At 46.7% G+C, this 24,847-nt stretch overlaps 1 protein-coding gene across 6 annotated transcripts in view; it reads left to right on the top strand.

Moving 5' to 3' along the window:
• SERTAD2 (SERTA domain containing 2) overlaps positions 1 to 24,618 on the top strand; it is a 79,089-nt gene extending 54,471 nt beyond the window's left edge. For 2 of the 6 annotated variants that reach the window (XM_071424753.1, XM_071424762.1), the window contains exons 2-3: positions 2,164 to 2,321; positions 19,124 to 24,618. In XM_071424753.1, coding sequence (XP_071280854.1) covers positions 19,128 to 20,072 — 945 coding nt within the window. In that variant the 5' untranslated portion in view covers positions 2,164 to 2,321; positions 19,124 to 19,127 and the 3' untranslated portion in view covers positions 20,073 to 24,618. Of the gene's footprint in view, positions 1 to 2,163; positions 2,322 to 2,755; positions 3,109 to 3,198; positions 3,493 to 19,123 lie in introns of those variants that run through there. The other 4 variants (XM_071424789.1, XM_071424744.1, XM_071424780.1 and 1 more) reach the window with 4 other exon arrangements.
• Positions 24,619 to 24,847: the final 229 nt, after the last annotated feature.

Here is a 24,847-nt window from a genome sequence, read left to right as displayed (position 1 = left end):
ACATGTGAGCAGCTCAAGAGCCTCTGTCAAGGCTACAACTGCACAGCTAAACCTGTGTTACTACTCCCTGGGAAGCCCATACATACATGGTTCTGAAATGGGATGCATTTTGGGTGGCTCCTCCTTGCAGACGCTCAGACTATTCCCCCTCCTGCTCCCGCAGGCTCTGGAAACCTCTGCCGACACACTTCCTAGCACGGCATTTTGTGGCTCCATTGCAGGCTGCTTCTCCGTGCTTACTGAAGTGCTCAGGCAAACTGCATTTGGGTCTTGCAGACACCCTCTGGTAAGGCTTCTCCAGAGCTGCAGAGCGGAGTTTCTTGGCCAGAAAGGTCTCCCTCAATCAGGTGTGAGGCCATGTGAGGAGCAGGCAGCCGCGGGATTATTCTCCTTGCCTAGCCCAACCTCGTCCCGCCGCGCTGGAGCCTGTGCTGTGCACGAAGCACAGGAAGGAGCTGTATTCATATCGATTCGTATCGTGACCTATGCTCAGCTGGGAGTGCTTCTGAGTGTGGATGCAGGTTGTACTAGTTGTGTTCAGAGGCACAATCTGAGTTACAGCGTGACTGTAAACTCCTGCCAAGAAAGACTCGGGAGAGTTACAGTAGGAAACAGAAGGGGCGGTGAGCTTTTTCTTACGCTGGTGTAAAACTGGAGCAACCGAGCGAAGTCAGAAGCGTTTAAAACTCGAATGACACAGGCTCAGGCTTTTTACTGCCGACTGTATCATGGCAAGGGCTGTGCGCATCGGGCTGGAGCCCAGCTGCTTATTTAGCAAATGTTTGTGGTTCTGCCTCTGGTGCCGGTGATAGCGTGCACACACCCAGGCACGGGCACTGTAAACCTGCTGCGGACTTTGAGCTCCGGAAGGCAGGCGCTGCTCGGCTGGGCGCATCCACGGCGCAATTGCGCAAGGCCAGATCCCGCTGAGTTACAAATCTGGTGTAAAGGAGGGTGGAATCGGGCCCCGAAATTGAGTGAATCTGGCATAACAAAAAAACAAAAAACAAACAAACAAAAAAAAAAACCAAAAAAACCAAACCAAAACAACAACAACAACAACAACAAAAAAAACCAACCAAAAAAACCCCCCACAAAAACACAAAAAAAAAAAAAAAAAAAAAACCAAAAACCAAACAACCCAGCCAACAATGTGCAAGTAGTACAAATATTCTGTGTGGCTTTTGAGTAGGCAGAAGCTCACTGAACAGGTATCACTCAGGCCCTAAAGAAGATGAACCTTTTCCTTTTATTTAGTGATTTTGTTGTGAAGCTGGTAATTTCAGGGAGAGACTGGTTTCCCCAGGCAGAGGGACCAAATTTTCAGTGCCTTGCTGCTGGAAAGTATCCAGCCAGGGAGATTCTGGTTTTAATGTTTGCCAGCTCCTGGGCAATCCGCAAATCACTCGTCAAAATCTAGTAAATGGCTCGTGAATTGCTTTGCAGATTGGTCTAGGGCTAACTCTGTGCCACAGATAAGGGAGGAGAGAGCTTGGATCTCCTCAAAGGAATAGCACGGGTGGAAAGGGAAAGGTGTGCTGAGGCCTCCAAACCTGCAAAATAAAACGTCAGTTTTTAGGTCTGATGTCCTTTCTTTTATTTTTAGTGAGTTCAGCAGAGTGCTCAAGTGCCAGTCCTGGCGTTTTAACATCAAGGTGATGGGGCCTTTTCAATTCTAATTTTAAGAATTCATAAAATCAGCAGCTAGTCTCCTTTTATTTTGGCAGATTCACTGTTTTAATGGTTTGGTGTTGTTTTTCCTTTGTGAATTTTTGTCAGATACAGTTTCCAGAGCAAGGAAACCTTTCTTCTAAAGGTATCCTTTTCCTTTTCGGTTTTCTAACTGCAAATGGAACTTAGTTTCTAGTAAGACTATCATCTTGATTGATCACAAATCATTACAGACCGTTTTGAGCATAATACCTAAAAGAGTCGTGGTATTAATGACTAATAATCGCCTTTATATTAGGTCTTAAAGCTTTATTGTCCCGAAGTACAACCGGTTTAGTGGAACATGAAAGGCCGGAACGATCCGAGATGCCTGCTGGGGCTACAGCCAAAACTGTGAGGTGTTTGAATCGCCTTTAACAGCGCCGGCTGGGATTACAGCCCCTTTCAAAACTCAGTCATTGAGGTGACTTAAAATAATCATCTTCTTTCCAGATAGCGCCTGGTGCCGAGCGCTTCCCTCCTTCCCCCAAGTCTTCGCGCGCTCGAACATCTTCGTTTGGCCTCATTTTTGTGCTTCGGTGGTATCTGCACAGCCCAAATTAGCAGCGAGGATTCCACGGACGGGGGCCGCCGCCTCCCTCGGCTCCCAGGTGAGGTCCCGGGGCGGGGGGCGGCCGGCAGCGCCCCGGGCTTTCTCCGCATCCCCCCCTCGCCCCTGCTGTGCTTGGCCGGGCCGGGGGCTGACCGGAGGTGCGGGGGGGAGAATTTTGGGTTGTACCGGGACAACGCAGGGCCAGCCCCACGCGGGGAGCAGGGCTGGCAGAGCCCCGTGCCCCGGCCGGGTCCCCGCCACCGGATAGCAGGGATACTTGTCATATTTGCGGTCGGGGCGCGCTGGCACCCGCCTTTGTGCCGGCCCGGCGCTCCCCGGGGAAGCCGCGGCGGGGGCCGGGGCACGCGTGGGCAGCGCGGGGAGCCGGAGCGGGGGAGGAGGGGGAGGAGGAGGAGCAGGAGCAGCGGCAGCAGCCGCGGGGGTTGGGGGGGCGGGGGAGGCGGGCCGGGGCCGAGGCCGAGGCGGAGCTTTGACGCGGGCCGGAGGGTGAGGAGCTCGCCGGAGCCGCCCCTGTCGTCAGTGCTGGCGGCAAGTGCTGGGAGCCGGGGCTGGTGGTGCCTCCTCCTTCTCCTCCTCCTCCTCCTCCATTGTATAATGCTGCGTGATCGCAGCCGCCGGGGCAGAGCGGAGGCTTAAATCCTCACGCCGCCTGCTCCTGCCTCCTCCTCTTTTCCTCCTCCTCCTCCTCCTTTCCTCCTCCTCCGCATCCCACCCGGCCCCTCCCCGGAGCGGCGCGGCGAGGAGCGACATATGGAGCTGCTCTAGGGCGAGAGTTTCCGACCTCCCCCTCTCCATGCTTTAGTTCTCAGGTGGAGCTGCATGTGGTGAGTGGGGCTGGGGGGCTGCGGGGCATCGGGGGGGGGGCGGCGACACTCCTCCACCCCCTCTGGGTTTGCGAGTCATCAGGGCTTGTTTTATCTCTACCTTTAAATTGGTGCCCGGGCAGAGGAGCCCGGGGCGGGGATCCTCCCCGTCTCCTCCGGGGTGGGGGGGTTTGTGCTGAGATGAGCAGAGGAGGGAGAGCGGCGAAGTTGACCTTAAAATACGCCCCCCTCCCCCGCCGGTGCGGGGGGATCCCGAGCCGAAGCAGGTGCGGGTAGCTGGAATGTACTTTTCTATCGAGGTGGCTGTTCCGGCCCCGGTAGCGCGGCCGGTTGTGCTCTCCGGAGCCGGGCTCCCTCCGACGCCAGGAAAGCCGCGCCACCCCGGTAAGTTCGCGTGTGCGCCGGGGAGCCCCTGGAGCCGGGGGCTGCAGCCCGGCTCCGTTCCCCCAGCAAGAGCGGGGGATTCGGGGAACCCCGAGAAGTGCGTCCTGTAGTGCCGAGGGAGCTAAAAGGGCCTGGGGGAGACTTTCACTCCGCTGTAGCAAAGCTGACATATGGCTGGGCAGGACCCGGCTGGCCCCGCTGCCCGGCCCTTTTCAGGGGTTGGTGTTAGGGCTGGGGATTAGCCTGTCTTTTCCCTGAGCAATAGCGCGCATGGGTCTTCCTTGGGAGCACCGCCAGCGCGGAGAGACAGAGGCGTCTGGGGGGAAATTTGTGAGTAAGGTGGTTCATCTTTTGGAAGCGACGGCAAAAATGTATATTTATTAGGATTTTCTTCGGGGTGGATGAACACTTGAAGAAAAATCCTTTTGCGGTGCCACTTTGATTTAGAGCGTTGGCTGCTTTACTCACATCAGGATCTGGAAAAATAAGTTATTCCTAAGCATGAAAATAGAAGTACAGTTACCTGCTGTCATTTCTTGCATTTTGTGAAACACAGCTGGAAAAGCCAGGGCCACTTTAGTTGGAAATCTATGGAGAGGCTTGTGTGCTGTCCAGTGGGCCCCTCGGTGGCTGATTTACAGCTGTGGGTCAGCTGCTGGTGTAAAATAAAGCGAATCTGCCCATTTTATCTCCATCCGGGGGAGGGCTGTCAGCTTCTCCAGCCGAACTTCAGTGCAGCACGCCAGAGCTGTTCCGTGTGGCAGCGTGTGCTCAGACACATCCAAGGCTCTCGGGAGCAGGGAAATCCAGGCTTTTTTCATCTGGTGCCTGGTGCAGTCATCAGGGTGACTCTCGCTGCCCGCCAGTGAGTGCAGGATTTTGCCACTCTAGAATGCACTATTGCTCAAACAACGGTGGGAGAGGGCTTGGCTGCCCCAAACACCAGTTTTATATTTGTGTCTCACAAATGAGTGAGCACTTGCAATGTGTGTGACTTCAAACAACGCTTTCTTAATTCTGATAATTTTAGGCATGCATCTGCACAAGTGAAGGTTCCTGTGTCTTATGGACTTCTCACAGGGTACAAAATTGACAGAGGCACTTCAGTTTGCATCTAAGGGCACAGGAAGCTTTCACGTGGTAAAACAAGCTATAAAAATGAATTGTGTTTTCAAGTAATTGCTATAGAAATTAGCCAACTGATTTAGCAGTGTAAATTGAAAGTAGCCCTTTCTGGCTGAAGTTAAAATGCATGCCTTTGACATAATAGGATGGCATCTTTGGGCTCTGATTTAACATAATGAGCCAGGTGGTGGTAGAGAGAGGAGGAGGATTAGGAGTTTGTGCTGCTGGACAGGTATCCAAGAGCGTGTCCTTCGGAATACTTCCATTGTTCAGGCAAGTATTGCAGCATCCAATGTAACAGCTCTAGATAGTTCTCCTCTCGTGACTGATCCTGCTTCCATTTAAGTTGGTAGCAGCAACCACCCACTCCTTTTTTGCAGGAACTGGATTGGACTGCTGAACAAACGAAGCTAGACTTTGTGCATATTAAAATGCTGCTTTGATTTTTGTGTCAAGCTGATTTCTTTTTCTCTGAAGCTGATTGGAAACAAACAAAAAGAAACTTGATAGTCATAGGTCCTTCAGGTTTTGTCTTAAAGAGCATTAAATACATCTGTAGGTGCTGATTTATTAAGAGTTGTAATTGTGTTCCTTTATACACCTGTTCTTTTTTAATGGGAAAGATGAAATAAAGAGTTTCACGGGGAAATAATAACATAAATATACCAAGTGCTCAAATTGTCTGCCTGAGAGGCATCAAGGACTTTGAGATAATGTCCTAATAGCAAGGAGACACTCAAACTTCATATTCAAAATTTATTTTTTTAGCTTCCATGAAGTACAGCAGATTTTATGCAGTATCTAGTTTGAAGGATTTTGTCATCATTCACACAAGCTGCTTTTTGTTTTTCAATAAATATTTCATTGGGAAAACATTTTTTTTAGGAACTCTGACTTTTTTCACACTGATGTAAAGCACTCCTGGCACAGTTCATCTCTGGCAGTGCTAACACTAGACAGATGATCCAAAGTATTTGTGACTATTTTTGCTTTTATGTAACATCTTAAAAGTGTAATCTGTCAAACAAGGAGAAGGCAGTACTTTGAAAGTGCGAGTAGTCTTCTGGTGATCTACTTCTTATAAGGGCCAGGTAGCAAGAGAGACACCTCCTTTAACTCAGCTCTGTAGTGTAACTGGCTCACAAGGAGACAGCTCCAGTTGCAGTGGTTCCTAAACATGCACACGAACCAGTGCCAGAAATAGCAGCTTTCAGTTACCAAGTCCAAAGATCAGGAGTGTTTCAAAGGAGAGAGCAAGGTCCAGCTTCAATGTAAGCAAGTTGGCACTAAGCAGAGATCTTTAGTCTTGATGAATCTTTTGCTAATTAGTGGTTTGTGGAAGATGAAATTTGCCAATCTGAGCACAGTGCTCATTTTCTTCAGGGGTGTATAATTGCATGTTTTCTGCCACTTCTTTTGATTTCTAAACTTTCATCAGTCAGAGAAACTGTTGTCATGAAGAGGTGCATGTTTTCTGTAAATGGGGAGAGACTCTCAATGTGCGTTAGTTCTTTAATTCTTTTATAAACAGAGTCAATTTTTGTGTTTGCTGTAGTGGAGGCTTCAGGTTTGTTCAGCATTACTAATGCAAACACTATAACAAAAATAAGATAACAATGCTCGGCTGTTCAACACGAGTGGGGAGGGCAAGGCCTGTAAATGCTGTGCTAACGTTGCTCCTGGGTGTGCTGAAGTGTAGCCCAAACTGAGGTCCAAAGCAAATGTGTGGCTGGGAGACAGCAGAGGTTTAGTGGGAGAAACAGGCTTGTGTGTGTCACAGCAGGGTCCCTGCCCTGTCTCTTGGCTGTGTGGGTATTAAGCTCTGTGTCACTGTGCAGAGTAGAAACTGCACTGCCACCACGTCTGCCTCCCCGATGGCTCCTGGTGAGTGTGTCAGATGCTGGCTGTCATTGCTGAGCGGCCAGGAGGAGCTGTGAAGATGTGCTGGCTGGGACATTCCTCCAGCACAAAGGGGATTTTAGGGGTGGGGAAGGCCTGATTCGATGGGCATTTCCAAGGGAGAGTTGGGGCAATCTCCAGCGGTGATGGGTGCAGCCTCACAGCCTTTAAGCTGTGACTAGGGGTGGGAAGGCTTGAAAGGACCAAAGAAACTATCAAGTCACCAGAGAGCAAGTTTTTGGTTTTCATGTGTCTCTTCTTTGAGGGTGGAGGCTCATCTAGCTCAGGTGAGACAGCAACCACCACCACATCAGAGTGACACTGGATTCAGGCTGCTGTAGTGAAATTAAAACCATGCTCAGAGCCCTGCCTTAGGCAAGGTCAGACCACTGTTCTTCAAGTGAGGGGCCACGTTTGGTACCCTCCTCAGCTTGGTGCATAAAATCAGAGGTGTTGCCATAGAATGTCTGAAGTTCCCAACCTGTATAACATGATCAGTGTTTTGAGTACCACTGGTTTTAAATTTCTCCTTAATATCACAAATTTCACCTTAATATCACCCTGGAATTGAGTTTTAAGTGGCATTGAATGACATGGCTCTCAGTCTGTGTAATTATTAGGAGCCAAAACCTGTTTACTTTGCTTTCACACCCGTATGGTGTGAAAGCAAATAAACAGTTTGTTTTCAGTGAAGTTAGAATAAAAATTGAATTCTTGATATAGAATACAGAGAGAAGAGTTCAAACATGTGTTGTTTTCTTTTCAGGTAATGTTGAAAACTGGGTAGTATATGGAAGTAGCAGAAAAAAGAAGTTCCCTTTTTCAAGGAGTCCTGAATTGGTGGAAAGATCTAAACTTGCCCAAATACTTCCTCAGATGTAACAATTAAAACTGTTTTTCTTGATCCCAGGTTTTCCACCCTGGAAACCCTTGTACTGCTTGAACCACACTCACCTTTAATGGAAATGTAACAAGTATTGGCTGTTTTCATACAGTTTCTTGTAGTAGCCTCTAACATTAGTCTTAAAAAACCCTCCTGTTGTGCCAGGCAGGCAATAAGGTTGAGTGAACTGTGCTATAGCAAGAACCACCCATGATTGGAGGTAAACTATGCGGATATATGTTGGGGTGGAGATTGAAAGGAGCGTGGAGGGCATATTTGAAGCAGACTGTGCAACTGCTATAGCAGGTCTGACTAGTTTGAGATGCCTAAAGGCAGCTTTGTCTTAACTTCAGGTAGCTGCAAAATGAAGTTTTAAGTCCTAATTCAGAAATACATCATCATCATCTTCCGGTGCCTCCACAAACTTTACTTTTCATGTGTTTTTACAGGCACTCTTTCTCCCTTGGAAAAAAGCCTTTAGTAGGTACACATCCACGTGCATGCATATAATTTGCATATTTTTCAAATATACATTTCATCAAGATAGGAGACTAGCGTTTGTGTGCAAACCACAGTGTTTTTTTTGAACAGTGGTGGTTACATTTTGCTTTCTCACTGCTCTGAGGGCCTTGTGTGAGACAAGCCACTCTATTTCAGCACTTCTGGCACGGCCTGATTTGCTGTGGGTCAGGTCTCGTGCCTGCTCCGGGCTCTGTCGGAGCAGTGCCTTCAGCTCCAGGAGCCTGTGCTGTGGTCACAGGGATTTTGGCCAGGGTACTTCCATGTTGGCTGTCCCAGGGGTCCAATAACCTGCTTGGGTTACCCTGCTGGGACCTGGCTCCCCCTTTGCCCCTCCTGTTCCATCTGCTTGGCGAAATTGGCTCTTCTGAACAACCCTTCCACTTTCCTTCCCTAACTAAAGTGTTCCACAAATAGCCTGTGAATGAATAGAAGAGAGAGAATATTTTCTCTGTGAGTGACACACAGTGTCAAGCTTCCTGTCGCTGCTCTACTTCCCCTTGCTGGCAGGGGCACACACGTGATGTGTGTGTGCTTGGATGAGGACTTTAATTGTGGGGAAAATCAGTATAATATTATCATGGGTGAGGTGAGTGGGTTGTGCCTGACTGAATATGAAATAAAGTTTCAGGCATTTAGTTGCCAGAGCTGTACTCCTTCTGTATTTTCTGCTCTTGATTTCCAAATTTTCTAAACTAAAATTTAGTTTGTGGTTATTTCTTCTATGTTAGTTAACCTGTCCTAACCATGCTTCAAAACACAAACTTAATACAGACATGTGTTGTCAAAAGATGCTGTTAAAAGTGTGCTTTCATATAAGTTTTAATTATTTACTTGAAAATGTCTAAATTACTCCACATAGAAGAGACGTGGGTCCCATGGTGGCTGTTTTAAAGAACATCTCTTTGGTGTAGTACTTTTTGTTGTGAAATCAAGCAGGTGCCACGAAAAATGGAATCTCTTTTGTCTCTAACTCATAGCTATTACAGTTTGAGAATAGCTCAAGGTTGGCCAAAGTTCTCTTTAGTCAGTTTTCAGAAGGATCCTTTGTAGGACATGGAAACACATGTTGTATTTCAACAAATGCATGAGCTTTAGTGCACTGGAGTGAAAGGCCAGCAGTTAGCATCTTATCCAACATCATTTAACACCATCTGAGCAAACTTTCCTGTCAAATTTTAACTATGTTTTAAAAATTTGTTTTGTTTTCACTGGTGGTGGAGAAACATCCAACAGCTTTTTCACCTCTATAAGAGGAGCTTGCAGGGTGAGTGGATTCTTTTTCATAGAATGTATTTGTTTGTAGGGTTGTGTTCCTTTCATTTAAGTAAAAATGTTGAAAACAACTCATGTGCTGTTTAAGCTACTTCAAAAAATGTCAGAGAAACACCTTTCTTTTCTCCTAACTCTCAGTAGCGCAAAACTGGTTAGCAAATAAAATTTGCAGGCCAGAAACTAAAATGACTTGTCATTGCTGGGATTTGTATGATGCATTTGCAGTATATATTTCTTCAGAGGATTTTTTTTTTCCTTTCTCCTCTTCTTCTCTCCTGCCATTTGCTGCTTTTCAGTTTGACTGTGATAATTTATTCAACACTGTTTTCAGAGCAATAACCTACTTTTTGGCAAACCATTCAGTTCTTTCAATAGTGTGGGGTCCCCCCCCCTCCATGTGTTTATTAAGGGTCTATGACAAGGGGGAAAAACAAGGTATCTTTGGGGAGAAGATGCTACGATAGGATTCAAACAAAGTAATTATACACAGGTGAGAAAAACTCCTTTATTATACATGAAGGGGTCTCGTCTCTCATGGGTGCACACACAATTCTCATTAACCTTTACAGGAATTGCACAGGTCCAGTGGAGATGGGTGTACAGTGCTCAGTCCCTGCTCACACTAAAAATAAAAGGCAGCCCGTGCCACGTGCATGCCAATAGAGATGTCGTGTACAACACACCACAACGTCGCCGTCATCCATTGTTCTGTGCGCCCGTGCAGGGGAGGAGGGGTGCACAACCGGGCTGGCTATTTCATCATTCTCCCTTAGAGCCTGACCAGTAGCATCTTGTCATTACAGGCGTGTAATTTTAGCAGTGAAAAGAGTGTGTGTGTGTGTGTGTGTGTGTGTTTCCCAGCCTGTGTCACTTTCTGGTAGCTGTTCTAGGTCTTTCAGATGATTGTTTTGAATTTCATTTACAAGCGAGGTTGTCTCTTTTTAGACAGCACTTGAGCTGTGCCGGTGCCTGCTGGCTCTGCAGTGGGAAGGAATGGAAGGCAGTCTTTGCTGAACTGGGCCCTGGAGCAGTACACAGCCATCTTAATTGCTGCTGCTCCACCTCTTGAGGAGATGGCTCTGGTTCTCCCAGCACAGAGTTGTGTGCACTGGCTCCAGCATGGCTCCTTGCCCACTGACACGGGAATTCATGGTGTTGTGGTGCTGTCTGTGGTGTGGGACCAGCACCTCCTGCTTCCATGCAAGGAGGCTCAGAGTGCTGCACTTGGGGGAAGAAACAGTGGTGTGGAGCAGGAAGAGCTTCTGGGCTGATCCCAGGGAGGCTTGTGTGTAGAAGCTCTTGCATTAGATGCCAATGCACCCATATTTTTTTGGGTACCAACAAGCAGAGTCTGCTGAATAATCAGCTAATCACATAGTAAAGTCAGGGGATCTGGCCCAGTGCTCTGCCTGGTTTGCTTTACTGCAGCTCTGATTTCCTGCTGCTGATGCCCAGGTGTGTAAAGCAGCTCCTGGTCCTTCAGCAGATTGCTGAGCCCATGTGTTCACAGCACAGTAGAACTCAATTCACACTTGGCAGGCCTGGCTGCTTCTTTAACATTTTCACATGGAGACCCAAATTTCAAAACAGCCTCAGCCTGGCTCTTTTTGGTGTCTCTTTGAGGCACAGAGCCCAGGTAAGCTGAAGCCCAGGGAAGGAGGCTCCTGGTGGTGGCTCAGACACTGTTGTGAGCAAACCGTGTGTGCAGCCATCCTGGGAAAGGATGTAGAGGAGATTTGGCACAGAGGTGACCTGAGATAAGGGCAGCTTTACCATCTCCTGGAAAATCTCTCTCCTCTCAGTAGGTAGCCCTAACAAAGCATCTCCTGGTAATGGGAAGGGGGGACGGCTCCACCCTGATCTGACTCAGAGCTGGTGGCTGGTGGTCAGCAGGCCAGTGAAGGGCTGTGGCTGGGTTTGCAGTCATGGACAATGTGATTCCTAAAGCTTTCAGTTAAGGATGAGACCAAAAAAGGGCAGGCTGGGGGCTTGTTTGCATCTTCTGGGCACTGTTTTATAAGGAAGCACACGGGAAGTCCTGTCTGAAGCAGAACATGTGAGGATTGACATTTTGGCATTGAGATCTTTGAGTCAGAAATTGGTTTCTGCTGGGCAATCCAAACCTGTTCTGCTTTTTTCCAGTAAAGACCACTGCCTGCCTGTATGTGAATGTTAAATAAATGTTTTTCAACCCTGGTGTGTTACCCTGATATATTCTCCCTCTTGCTTTGCACTGAAGAGGAGTTGTCAGAGTTGTACAGGGCTTTTGCTCTTGCTTTCAGCCTCACAGTGGTTTGCAGTGTGCCTTGCTGGCTTTCCATGCTCAGAACCTGTGCGGTCTTGTCCACTTTCTGGTTCTGCCAGGGCAGCCTTTAATGCTTTAACAAGCTAACAAGTGCTTCTCTGATTTAAACTTGCATTAACTTCTGCTACCCTGATAGAATTCCTAATATTATAAACACCCTTAATAACATGGCTATAATCTAGAAAACCTGCTGTCCTTTTTCCAAACAATTACTTAATGAGGCAGTAATTTATTCTAAGCTATATTTATTGGAGCCCATTCCAGTTTTATCAGACGTACTCTGGTTGGATGTGTGCAGTTAGTCAAAAACATTAAAACTGCTCCACTTCTTCCAGGGGAACATGTTACATTTAGCAAACTGACAGCATTAGAAACTGTTTCCAATTTAATAGAAGCATATGTTTCCTGCAAGGCTTAACACGCTGCAGAGTCAGAGATTGCCTTCGACTGCAGCTTTGCCTTTTTTTAGCGTGGTGAAAAGGAGCTGCAAACTGAAGGCAGAAGTGGAGTTTGTGTTTTTGGTTGTTTTGCAGAGATCCTTCTAGCAGGGCTTTGGCGGGCTGCAAGTTTAAGAAACTCTCAAGAAAGTGGTGTGGGCGGTGCACACAGAGCTCTCTCTCCAAATGCAGTTTCTGATCATGAACAAACAGCAAGAGCTTGCTTTGCCCTCTGGGCCTCAAATAGTACAGTATGCAACAAGGGAGAGCAGGCAAGGCACGAGGATGGAAACAGTAGGATCAGATTACAGTTTCAAAATATCGCTGGAACACGTTGGCTGGCGTTACACTATTGACTAGCTTTATAATTGCATTGCTTATTTGCTAGGGAAGGCTTCACCTTACTTTCTGATTAACATGGACACTCCTTTGGGGACCTGGGGACTCCGGGCTCGGGGTATCAAAGGCAAACCCTGTGAGACCTGCACGACTTCAGATGCTTCTCAAATGAGAGTCTGAGCTTCCTCTGTTGTCTCCTGTTTGCCAGAGGTTTCCTTACACAGCCCCTATTGAAGTTCTACTTAGAATAGCCTCTAACAGTTACCCACTATGGTTTTCCTTCTTATTTTGATTTTAACGGGAGAGGAGAAAAGACCCCTGCACTCAGCTTGCTAGCTGCTTCTTGCTCAGTCTTCACTCTGTGTTTCTGCAGGGAGAGAGAAGCTGCCTTTCTTGCTAAATGCAGGAATGGGGTGCTGAGGAGCTTTACTTGCTTCTCTGTTTCTTCTGGAAGAGCTGAGGTTTACCCATCCACCACAGGAGATGGGGAAGAGTTAGGTCCCTGTAAAATACGTGTGAGAAATACCTGCCACTTAGAATTACTGCTGGCACTGACAGCCTTGCAGTGAAGGCTTGCAAACATAAAAACAATCCCCTGTACTCTCTGGAAGCAGAGAGCTGCCCAGGAGGCCAATTTTTTTATATACTCTAAAGGAGAGTTTTGTAAGTGCTTATTAAACCTCACTCAGTTAAAAAAAAATAAAAATTAAAAAGGGCAGCCAGAATTAATGTAAAATGTGTCAGGGAAAACAAACTGTAAATACAGAATGTCTGAGCACTGGCCTAGAGAGGACAGAAACCCCTGCACAGCTCCATTCCCTCTACCTCTCTTCGGGGGTTGTGGGATTTGTTTCCTAACTCACATGTGGCATGAGACGACACAATTCTTACCAGGCAGTGTTGTCAGGAGTCCTCTTTAGCCAGGCAACATGGATGCAGTATACTCCAACATGTAAAAAGTGCATCAGATCCCGAGAAAGCAGCCTTGCAGGGGAAAAAAAAAAAAAATTGAAGAAGACTCCCCCCCCTCCCCCCCAGCCCCCATCCGAGCTGGTCGGTTCACACCCTGCAGGCCAGCTGCAGCACAGCACAGGCAGCGTGGCCGTGCAGCTCTGCATGGAACAGGCTGTCCCAGCGCTGGGGATGCTGCCGTGCCAGGCTTTAAACACTCTGGTGTCAGCAGATGAAATCCCCAAGGAGGGGCCATTTCCACCCAGCTCTGGCTGCTGCCTGTGAAAGTCCATGTTGCTTGTTTGCTCCAGCCCTGGAGTTAAACCTCGACACCTGGGCTGCTCAGCTTTCCCCCTTGTTTTGAGCAAGGCTGGGAGAACCTGCCAGGTTTTTACTGGCCTTGCCCTCTGCTTTTCCTTTGTAACTCTGACTGGGAGGAGGGTGCCAATGCTCTCAGATGTCTGTGCTTCCAGCTGCTGGGGCAGGTTTGCTGTGCTTTGCCAGGATCCTGCAGGCCAAGGAGCATCCTTCTGTAGTGGGTGAGCCCATGGTCCTGCCCCAAGGGATCTTCTACAGATGTGTCCATTCTCTCTCTCTGCTGTGGCCTTTGGGACGTGGAAACAGGGACACTGAGAGAAAGGTTTACTGGTTTGCCTCCCTAGCTCTAGGGCACAGATACTTTGACGTTGTGGAGACTGGTTACAAGTTCAGGTGGTCCCTCAGGCTGGGTCCAGCAGCACTGAAATACCTCACAGCAGCTCAACCTGCCTCTGTTAGCTCAGAGGATCTTGCCCTTGTCTTGCCAGTTGAACCCAGATGGCATAAAAGGCCTTTTTATTTTGGTCCTGCAGCTATCTGCGCCAAATCCTCATTCTGCTGAAGTCACTAACAAAACACCCATTGACTAGCATTGAGCCAGGATACAACCAATGGACCCCTCAAGGATGAGGAATGAAGGGTGGAGAAGAGGAAAATTGTATTTCATGTGCCAGAAGTGACACAGAAAGCACTTCCATAATTCACCGGGTAGGTTCTTTGAGAAAACCTGGTGAGGGTCACTTACATCTGAGGTTTGTGAACTTTGGGGAATGAAGTGTACAAATTCAGTGCTCTTATTGCACTCTGGGGGCTCTTATGGGGGAGCTTTTGTGTTGTGGGGTTTTGTTGGGTTTTTCCATGCACATGTGTGAAGTAGCATTTTATTTTAATTCCCCCAAGTTGCCTTTTTCTTTCTCTCTCCTTTTTCACTCCCCTGTGGTTTGAATTGCCTAAAACTTCAGAAAGTAGCTGGTCCTGCTTTAAACTCCTCTTCTCACACAACCCCTGTGGTTCACACCTGTGTTTCAGTGTTTGGCTGCCTGGAGGGAAATGGTTGCCTGTGGACTCGGGGATTTTGATGCTTTTACCTTTTTGAGCAACATGGTGTTTGTTCTAAAAGTAACCTCAACTCTAATAAGCCAATTATTTATAATTTATAATAAGCTGTTCATCCTCTACACTGACAGAGGGGGTGGTGTAAATCTGTGAGTGGAAATGTGACTTCTTAAAAACCCTTTTCTGCTGTTCCTCCCGATGTTCAGTTCCTCCTTCTTTTTTTCTTTATTCTCCTTCCTGTCTGTCTCGATGAGCAGGGAGGGCCTAGTGGATTGTAGAATTGATTTCCAAGATCAGCTTTTGGTCTTGAGAGGTATTTTAAACTTAATTGTTAAAAGTCTTTGAGAATTAAAATTACAGGTTTTTTGTTGAACAAAATCACTTTTCCTCTCAATTTTTACATATCTGGTGCTTTTCTATGCCAAAGTGCGAATTATTAAAGACTTCAGAAATAATCTGGCAGTGTTGAAGTGTCCAAAGCACAATCAATAAACACCGTGCTCCTCTCACAGTCTACACATACCTCTGTCCTCCAGAGAGGGAAGGATTCATCACTGGGTGGGCTCAGAAACACAGGCATCGTACGAGCTCTTCTGTCATACATTGGTGAGGGCTGACTCCAGAGAACCTTCCACTCCAGGCTGATTATCTCTTCTACTGAACCCCAACTGCTTTTTTCTCCAGCTCTGTCTGAAGAGCATGCATAGCCAATAAAAGGAAGCTAAATGACACACAAATGAGGGAAAAAAATATACTACTTTTGTTTTTCAATTAAGAAAAGACAGCTCCCAAACAATGCGCCTCTGGCACTGAGGCGCGTGCAATCGCCCTAAATGGGCAAAAAAAGCAAGTAGTATCTTTGTCAGCAACAATGGTCTAGCTTTTGGTTCTGGGTCTTCCAGAGCTGGAGCCAACTGGTAGATAATGTTAGGGAAGATCTCCAAGTAACTCCCCCTGCCCCAATCCCCAGAAAGATGCAGCTTTTCCATTGTCTTTCTTCAGCTTTCTGGTTCCACATACCTAAGAAACATTGAAAACTCACTTGCAGACCAAAACCCTGCAACACCCTTTATTACAACAGCAACAACAACAACAAAGTGACGTCCAGTCTCAACTCTTAACACCCAGCCTCAAAATTATGTTTAGCAAATGGATGAAAGTGCAGCAGCATTACATCTGGCTGAGGTTGCTGCTCAGCCAAAGTAGATGCATGAAAGACCTTCCATGAGCATTACCCTTTATTTCTGCCTATGCAGTGCCACATTTGGATGGGTTGGTGTTGTCTGGCTGCCCTTGTCACAGCTGTATGGCTTGGTTGGACAGCTCTCTTTTGACACCTGGGATGGTGCAGGTTTGTCTCTTTTTGTACTGATCTTTGGTCAAGCTGATCTTTTAAGTTTGGCATTTTCATTTTCCCAGCAGGAGGTTTGGCTGGAAAGGCTAGAAGCAAAGTTTTTGAGATGAACAGAATTGTATGAGATCAAATGCTGGTGTTGTACAGCATCCTTTTTTTTTTTAATGTTATTCTTTATCTTAAGACATACAACACTGATCCCTTTAATGCAGGCATGAAAGTGATTGGTTGAAGGAGGGAAGAGATGGTTTGAACTGTAAAGAACAAGCAGACAACATTGTCTTAAGCTTTGATGGTCGGACACTATGAAATTCCTTTTTCAAGAGCCAGAGAAAGGCTTCCAAGCCCCCAAGTATGTCTGATTTTACCAACTCTATCAGCTGGTCTAAAAAGATACCACCTCCTTGCTTCGCTTGGCATGAATGAAGTGATTTATGGAAACTGGAGGAAAACATTCTTTACAATTCCCATTGGCACACCAGAGGAGAAGTGGATAAAATAAAACTTTATAAAGCCAAGAGTCTAGCAGTGCCCTCTTCTTGGTGGAATAAAGCCTCCATGCTTAGGCTGACATCCTGCTTTGGTGCCTCAGGGGTTAAACCCTCTTCAGAGAGTATTAGTGGGGAAAAAGGAAACTGAAAGCTGTGCTGAAAAGCTAGTAGGTGAGCCTGGGAGTTGCCTGATCTATTTTATCTTTAAAAGGGCAAGCTCTGAATCAAGCAACATGAAGATGGAGTGAGATGTGAAAGCTTGACAGTCACACATACAGGAAATCTTGAATTATCTCTGAGCTTCCTGGAAAATGACGTAGTGAGGTTATCGTAGTATTTACTCAGTGATGATCCCACAGTTCTTACTGATCACCTTTAAATAAAGTGTTCACTACCAGCACCTCAGTCTTGGGTGGAAATGGGCTCGGTTGGGTTTGTTGGAAATGCTTGGCAGCGTCACCTGGCAATGATGAATAACTGAGCACAGGGAATGGAGCCTGGGCTGTTTTCTTTATCATGGGGGAAAAGGTTTGCTTTGTACAGGGAATGTTTTTATACATTCCTGGCAGAGGCTGACAAACTTCAAACTCTTCTAGTCCCCAAGCCATTTAAAAATGTCTTCTTTAAATAGAGCATTGTAGAAGGAGCACTGCTATGTCTTTAAGTCAGAGTCTGTCTTTTTTCAGGGGGAGGAGATAGCAGGAAGGGATGGAAAGCTGCTCATCTCCTCCTAACCCCATGCTGCTTTAAGAACGTGCAGGAATTGGGCAGGGTTTTTAATTCTTGCTAGCCCCATGTTCCCTTTCTTGCTCTTATCTGTCTGAAGTGAAAGGAAGCGTGTCTGCTGTGAACACTGGAATAGCAAAGCCCCCTGCTCGCCCCCCAAACCCATGTGAACAGCTCCAGAGTAGTCCATGGAAGTGACACTAGGGAGCAGAGAAAAGCCAGACTTCGGCAGTAGTGCTAAATTTCAGAGGTTTTGTTAACCCGGCGCAGGAATTGCTGGTAGCTGGCCAAGGAGCTTGGATGGCAGCCTACCTGTTCCTCAGCTCTGCTCAGCCTGCTCCCTCCCCCCGCCTTTCTTTTTTTAATTGCATAATATGCTAGAAAATTATCTGGATTTAGGACTTATTTTTAATCAGAAGAGGCTCGCTTCACCCGATCTGGTTTTCGATTTACCACCCAGCAAATGCTCTCTGAAGCTCTGGTAGCACTGAAACCCTGACTTCTTTAGCCTCCTCCTTCTGCTTTCCAAGGGTCTCTTTGCTCTTAAATGTTTGTCAGTCATTTTTGGTGATGGTAAACTATGTTGTCTGTCTGCTGAACTGGTGTGTGACCATCAAACTGTGTTAGACCTGCCTGGTGCAGTTGTTTTGCAGGCACTAATCCTACTGGGTGGATTGGGAATTGTACTCAAATAAGGAAGGCAAATTTTGTCTCCCAGATGATAGCTGCATAATGTGAGAAGGGGTCTGGGGTAAAAATCTCTATGACCATTGCAACTTCTTTCTGGATACCTGTGGCTAGAAAGCCTCTTCCACTTTTTGGGGTTTTTTTAGGTTTTTTTTAGCGGTTTTTGTTTTTGTTTGTTGTTGTTGGGTTGGGGTTTTTTTTTCCGTCTTTAAAGAAGGCAGACTTCTTCATGCCAGAAGAATTTGTTAAACAGAGGGAAGGATACAAGAATGAACAGGGAGCTCCTTGTGATCATATTAAAAGAGTGAGCGAGTTAGAGCTCCAGCACCTCACCACTCTACCTGAGAAAATGAGGGAGCATAATGCTAGGTCATGCTACTGTCAGCACAACAACTCCTTCATTCCTCTGTGTTTGGGGGGATCTTGGTGTCACAAAAATAATGGTGACAAAATGATGTTCAGACTGTGCTGTGTAGAGGAGCATTACCAGGCACTCTGAAACATCCTGGAAGAGATGGCACTGGGGACTGAACTGCCCTACTTAATCTTAGCTCAGAAATTATTTATAATGTGGGGCAAGTTTGGTAAAATCCCCTTTGTTTCCTTCAAAATCTGCCATCTGACCAGCAGCAGAGTGTAGTGCAGAGAGTGGTCTTGGGGATTAGAGTAAAAGACTTGACAGATCTTCTTCTTCATCTGTAATTTATCTAATTCTGAGTATAATAACTGCATTTCCTGCTCTGGTACTTTAGTCCTTAGCTAAATAAACCCATATGTGTATATCCTGGTGTACCAAAGGGCTGGTCTCCCAACCTCACTGGGGAAGTTTCTCTCAACGCACAATTGCTTGAGCCTCACTTCCCTTCCCCAGTGAACACACTTTTCAATAAAAAGAGGAAATTCATTGTGAGAACTTCAGTGCTTTACATTTTTATTCCCAGGCATAGCACTGCCTCAGTCAGGGAATGTAAGGAAACGTTCAGTACAGTGCCTGTGGCTTGTGCTCCTATGGACAGGTATTTGCTTAATGTAAGGAAGAGGAAATTTGCTGCCAGGCATGCCGGATCTTGACTATTATAGATGCTGTCTGAATTCCTGCTTGGAATTCACCAGCACAGCCATGCCTAAACATGGATAGACCAGAGCCCTGTGTTAGGGTGGCTGCTGCTTGCCCATCACGCTGCTGTGGGCCAAGGCTGACTTATTGATGGGGACAGATGTGCACCTGCTTTGCTGCCTTCATCAGTCTCCTCTCTTCCCTTGCAGATATATGTTGGGGAAAGGAGGAAAGCGGAAGTTTGACGAGCATGAAGATGGGTTGGAAGGCAAAGTGGTGTCTCCCACTGACGGTCCCTCTAAGGTGTCTTACACCTTACAGCGTCAGACTATCTTCAACATTTCCCTTATGAAACTTTATAACCACAGGCCATTAACCGAGCCAAGCTTGCAAAAGACAGTTTTAATTAACAACATGTTGAGGCGAATCCAGGAAGAACTCAAACAAGAAGGCAGCTTGAGGCCCATGTTTGTGGGCGCTTCGCAGCCTGCCGACCCTCTCAGCGACAACTTCCGCGAGGCGCAGCCGGCGTTCAGCCACCTGGCCTCGCCGCCCCTGCTCCCCGCCGACCTGGTAAGCACTATGCCCCTGGAGTCCTGCCTCACCCCGGCCTCCTTGCTCGAGGACGACACTTTTTGCACTTCCCCGGCTGTCCAGCATGATGGTCCGACGAAGCCACCACCTCCTGCTCTCCAGCCAGTAAAGGACAGCTTCTCCTCAGCCTTGGACGAAATCGAGGAGCTTTGTCCAGCACCTACCTCCGCAGAGGCAGTAGCAGCTGAACCGGCAGCCGACGACTCAAAAGCCCAGCCCAGCGAGTCCAACATCCACAAGCCCGAGGGCCTCCCGGAGAGCAGAACGGCTGAATCCAAACTCATGGACCCCCTGCCTGGCAACTTTGAGATAACAGCTTCCACAGGTTTCCTCACAGACTTGACCCTGGATGACATTCTGTTTGCTGACATTGATACGTCCATGTATGATTTTGACCCCTGCACATCTGCCACGGGGGCTGCCTCAAAAATGGCTCCTGTCTCAGCAGATGAGCTCCTAAAAACTCTCGCTCCGTACAGCAGTCAACCAGTAACTCCAAATCAGCCTTTCAAAATGGATCTCACAGAACTGGATCACATCATGGAGGTGCTTGTTGGGTCTTAAAAATATTAGAAATATAGCAACTTTTTTTTTTTTTGTCTTTTTTCTTTCTTTTTTTTTTTAATTTTAAGTACCAGTATATACACTTGGTAGTATTTCCATAGTCCCTCCCAGCCCCGATTCACAGCACTGTGCATGCATCCTTGCTTGCCTTTTTTGAAAAGAAAAGGATCACACTAGTTTTTGCTTCGAGCAGAGTTGGAGTGCCTTCATCCATGTATGACCACTTCTAATGTATTTTTTTTAAAGTGGTTCCTCAAGGAAGACCGAATATCCTGGTATAGGAAAGAATACGTATTGTAGACAATGTTATGTTATTACAAAAAAAAAAAAAAAAAGAAAAAAAGGAAAAAAAAAGGTAAAAGCTAAGCACAAGGATTATGTTGGGGAAAGCTGTAAATTGCATGTGCATACTTGTCTATTTTTTCTATAAGTTTTATTGCAAGAGGTAAAAAATTTTATTATTTAGATAATCTCAATACCATTTTAGCCCTGTATAGGTTGACTTTAGCAATTCAGCCTTTTGGAGGCATTAACCTGCTCCTCTTTAAGTGTTGCATTTACATGGCTGTTTAGAAACTGCTGCCCAAATTTATTTTATATTTTTGTACAGATTCTGCAGTTTATGGTATTGTTTTTTCTAAAAACAAATGCTGTTTATACACACAAAAAAAATAGCTATTTTGATAGGATTTGCTCACATAGTTCCTGCATAATTCAGATGTACAAGAACCACTTGTACTTTTATACAGAGTTGTAATGTTTTATATGTGTATGGTGCAAAGAGAAAATTGGATCAAATAAGCCTGCAGTCGGTTTCCCTGAATGCAAACAAAAAAAAAAAGTGCTTTAAGAAAGGGCTGGGAGCTGCTTTTGCCGGAGTTTCACAAGTGTTTGCTCCCTGCTGTACCCACTGCGCACTACTGTGATTCCTGAAACTTAGAGCCATGTCCTTTCCAACACGTATGTGAAGCAGTTGGCAGGAAACAGTTGTGGAACTTCACCCCCGGAGGTCCTGAGCGCTGCCGTGGCCGCAGCTCCCGCCCGCCTTGCCGGGCCCCATCCCGCCCCACGTGGAGCCTTAACCCGGCGGAGATCGGCACCTCCTGACCCGGAGCTCCTGGGAATGGTGAGGGGAGCGCCGTGCCCGGAGCCCCCGAGAGCCAGCCAGCCTCCTGTGGCACCTCCCTGACTGACGGGCGCGGGCAGAGAGCGGGGCTGGGAGCGGCCGCTCGCCCTTTCTTGGAGCATTTCTCCTCCCCTCTCCCACCTCACTGTGCTAAGTGCTGAAAAAGGCAGCTTCAGTATTACTGCAGTGAAGCTCATCTCGTACCTGCACTGGATGGACTTGCTTAAATATCCATTGCTGTCGAAACTGGAGCCAGTCGTGTGACATCACTTGGCATCTCGTATAGAGTTGGGTTCTTGTATCAACTGCGTTACCTGCTTTACACTTTATAGACCCGTTTTACAAGGAATATACAGACACAGCTTTCTATGCATGGTCCCCTCCCTGTAACACCTGAGAAGTCTTCTTACTGCACCAATAGCTTTTTTTTTTTTTCCTGAGTTCGTTGTGGTGTACATTTAATTTAAAAAGAAAAAAATGTTTGCAATGTATCATGCCTATTGCTGAAGTTGCTATGGCATTTTAGTTTTCCAATGGTACTTTAGTTGTTGAGTGCCGGTTACAACCTGTATTGTTGACATGCCTATGGCTTCTTTAGGAATAACTTTTATATTTATTTAAGAAATTTTAAATTATGTTTTACGTCATTTGGCAATATTCAGTCGATTCTGCTCCCTTCTTGTCATGGATGAAATTGGGTCTTGCCTGCCTTTTGAGGAGGCGGCTTTTTGTAAATTGGCACTTTAAAGCAGGCCATATATATTTATTAGTATATAGATAGATGTAACGTAGGTATGCACACAGACACAGGATGAGAGCAAATACATTTTTGCAATGAAGGAACTCCCAATGGAAATGAAATGCATCATGTACAGCTGCAAAAGGCGCTTCTGGCTCCCAGCTCATCTGTCAGGGAGAGACAGGGCTGGGGGAGGAGGGGGGCACTAGCCCAGGGGCGTGGGTTTGCTTTCTTCTTTTTCCCAAGCTGAGCTCCGTGAAGCACTGGGGTGCTGATGGATTTGCAGTCACTACACAGACTAACAAGAAAGGAGGTTATGCTTCAAACGGAGAACCATTGACCAAGTGTAGCTTTAGGGACCAGTGGAAGGGAGGGTGGGGGGGGGGGGGGGGGGGGGGGACAGCTCCAGCTCCACCCAGCCCTTGTTCCACAGCAGTCCTCAGCCCTTGCAGGAGAACCCATGGCCTTTCTGTCCCTGCACCTCGAGTACCTGGGAACACAATCCTGAACAAACCTGGAACAGCACCAGTCTCACTCAGTAACTTGGTAGGCACTTGCCTTACCATTGTTAAAAACTGATTTGCAGGATGCTGGAGCCACCTGTTTTTTGGGATTACTTAAGTATTTACACCTGCATAAATATCACCTGCTAGGCAAAAGCTCCCATCAGTGCCCTTCTCAGAGACCTGTGCTGTTCAGGGGAGTCAGCTGAAGTGAAGTTTTTGTACCCAGAGAGCAGGAGCCAAGCTCCAAATCCAACCTGCCACTTGGGCAGTGTCTGTGGCTCCTTGGTGCTGAAGCACATGTCCTGGCGCAGAATCCCTGCAGGAATCCCGCAGGACAGAAACCTACTTGATTTGTGGGACTCAGCAGAAGATTGGGAAGGCTGCTGCGGGCCTGGGTCAAAGGGCTGAGCTGTGGCTTTCCCCCTGCCCAGTCACTGACTTGTCTCCAGCTGGGCCTGTGCTGTGGTCCCAACAGCAGCCAAGCATGGAATTTCTCTGAGACCTACACCAGGGATGGAGATTGACATTAACGTGCAATGAAGTGACAAGATGGGAGCAGAATAAGAGGGCTTTGGATTTGAAGTGATTTTTTTTTTCTTAAATTATTTATTCTTTTTTTTTTCTTCTGTAAATATATTTATTTTATTGTGAAGCTAACAACATCTGGATTGTAACATGTACAGAATGTATGGTAGGAATGTATCCTCTTGTAGGAATGTAAATCTGTATGAACAAGGGTATGGGAGCCAGATTCAGAAAGAATTAATTGAGTTCCAGTCAGGATATGCATGGATCACAGGATTATTTTTTCCCTACACTCTTTTTCTCATATGGGTCTGGTTGTTTGAAATATGCAAAAAAAGGTATGGAGGAGGGACAGGGTTATGTTCAAAATTAGTTCTAATCAGGCTCCCACCCCTCACTGGCTGCTTGAGAGGGGCCTCCCTTGGCACGCTACTGGAATCTGCCACTGAAGGCAGGAGCAAATGCAGTCATCTCCATCGTGCTGGCCTGGGAAAGGTTTAGAAAAGATGGTTTTTCCCCTTATTTTTTAAACACACATGGGGGCCCCAGCAGAATTCCCTGGGGCCGGACGCCCTAGAAAGGGGCAGGATGTTCCCCAGGAGTTGTGCCAGAGCCGCGTCCTTGCCCGGAGCTGGGGCCGGGCGGGACATCCAGTACAGCCCAAAGCCCGGCTCTGTGTCCGGCCAGCCCGGCGCGTCCCCACCGCCCTGGGAGCAAGGGAAGGGGAGCATCCCTGTTGGAGAGAGCGGCCTCGCAGCGCCGTCTGTGCGGGCATCGCTCCGGCACCGCCTGCAGCCCGCCCGGGAGCAACGCCGCCAGGAGCAATCACTCACTGTCAGGAGAGATTCGGACCTTGTGCGAGGTAATTCGGATTTTCCTCAACGCCGTGTGGTAAGAGCCTGGGTTATTTAAAACTGATAATTTTGAATCCAAAGTTTACACTTTATTACTATTAATTTCAGTATATAGCAATGGGTCCTGTCTGACAAATGGTTTAATTCATTCTGGCATGTTTTGAACTTTTTGTTCTTGTTACAGGGTTTCTTTTGGTTTGGTTTTGTTCTTTTTTTTCCTCCCCCAACCCCCCCAATCAGGCTTCAGTATCCTGCTTCTGTGCAAGTTGCTTTCAATATTCTATTAATTAACGAGACTGAACATTTTAAAATAAATTAGTTATTTTTAAGCACTTTTTTCTTTTTCTGAAAATAAGCCTAATGCAAGTTCTGGAACTTCTTTAAAAACACAAATTTCAGATAAAATCCCAGCCTCAACTTCTATCTAGTTCTGAGCGTATTCCATACTAGTGCCTGCAAAGGCCAAGATTCTGGAAAAGGTGTAAATAGTGTGACATGTTCAGTGCATGGTTGTTTGAACAGGGCTTGTTATTGTCAAAAAAAAAAAAAAAGAAAAAAAGAAAAAAAAAAGGAAAAAAAAAGAAAAAAAAAAGAAAAAAGGCTGTATTTCCCCTTCCCCTCCCACAGACCTTAGAGCTGTGCCTTTTCTATGCAATATTACAGACATCTGAAACCAGATTACTGTATTCACATGTAGGTATGGGCTGTAATCAAAAAAACAATTGGACAAATGTACATGGAAATGAGCAGTCTTACTTTTGTAGTTTTATATTATACAATAAACAATTAAAATAAATTCTGGCTTTGTTCTTTCCCTCCACGAAGGAGGGCAGTCAGGGGAAGAAGACAAGACCCCATGAGGGCTGCAGGAGGAGGAGTAGGAGGTGTTCGCCTGCGGGAGGTGGCAAGGGACAGGGGCGGGACAGCCCGGTCTGACCCCACTGCACCTGACAGAACAAGGGAAACATCGCCTTGTGCGGGGCCTGCTCCTGCTGCGAGGCTTTTGTCCTCCCCGGCACAGAGTG

Source organism: Agelaius tricolor, unplaced genomic scaffold (assembly GCF_023055355.1).
Source record: "Agelaius tricolor isolate 1412-34295 unplaced genomic scaffold, bAgeTri1.0.p SCAF_1, whole genome shotgun sequence".
Classification (NCBI taxonomy): Eukaryota; Metazoa; Chordata; class Aves; order Passeriformes; family Icteridae; genus Agelaius; species Agelaius tricolor.
The sequence above is the reverse complement of the archived record's forward strand: the minus strand, read 5'-3'. Positions and strand labels throughout refer to the sequence as shown.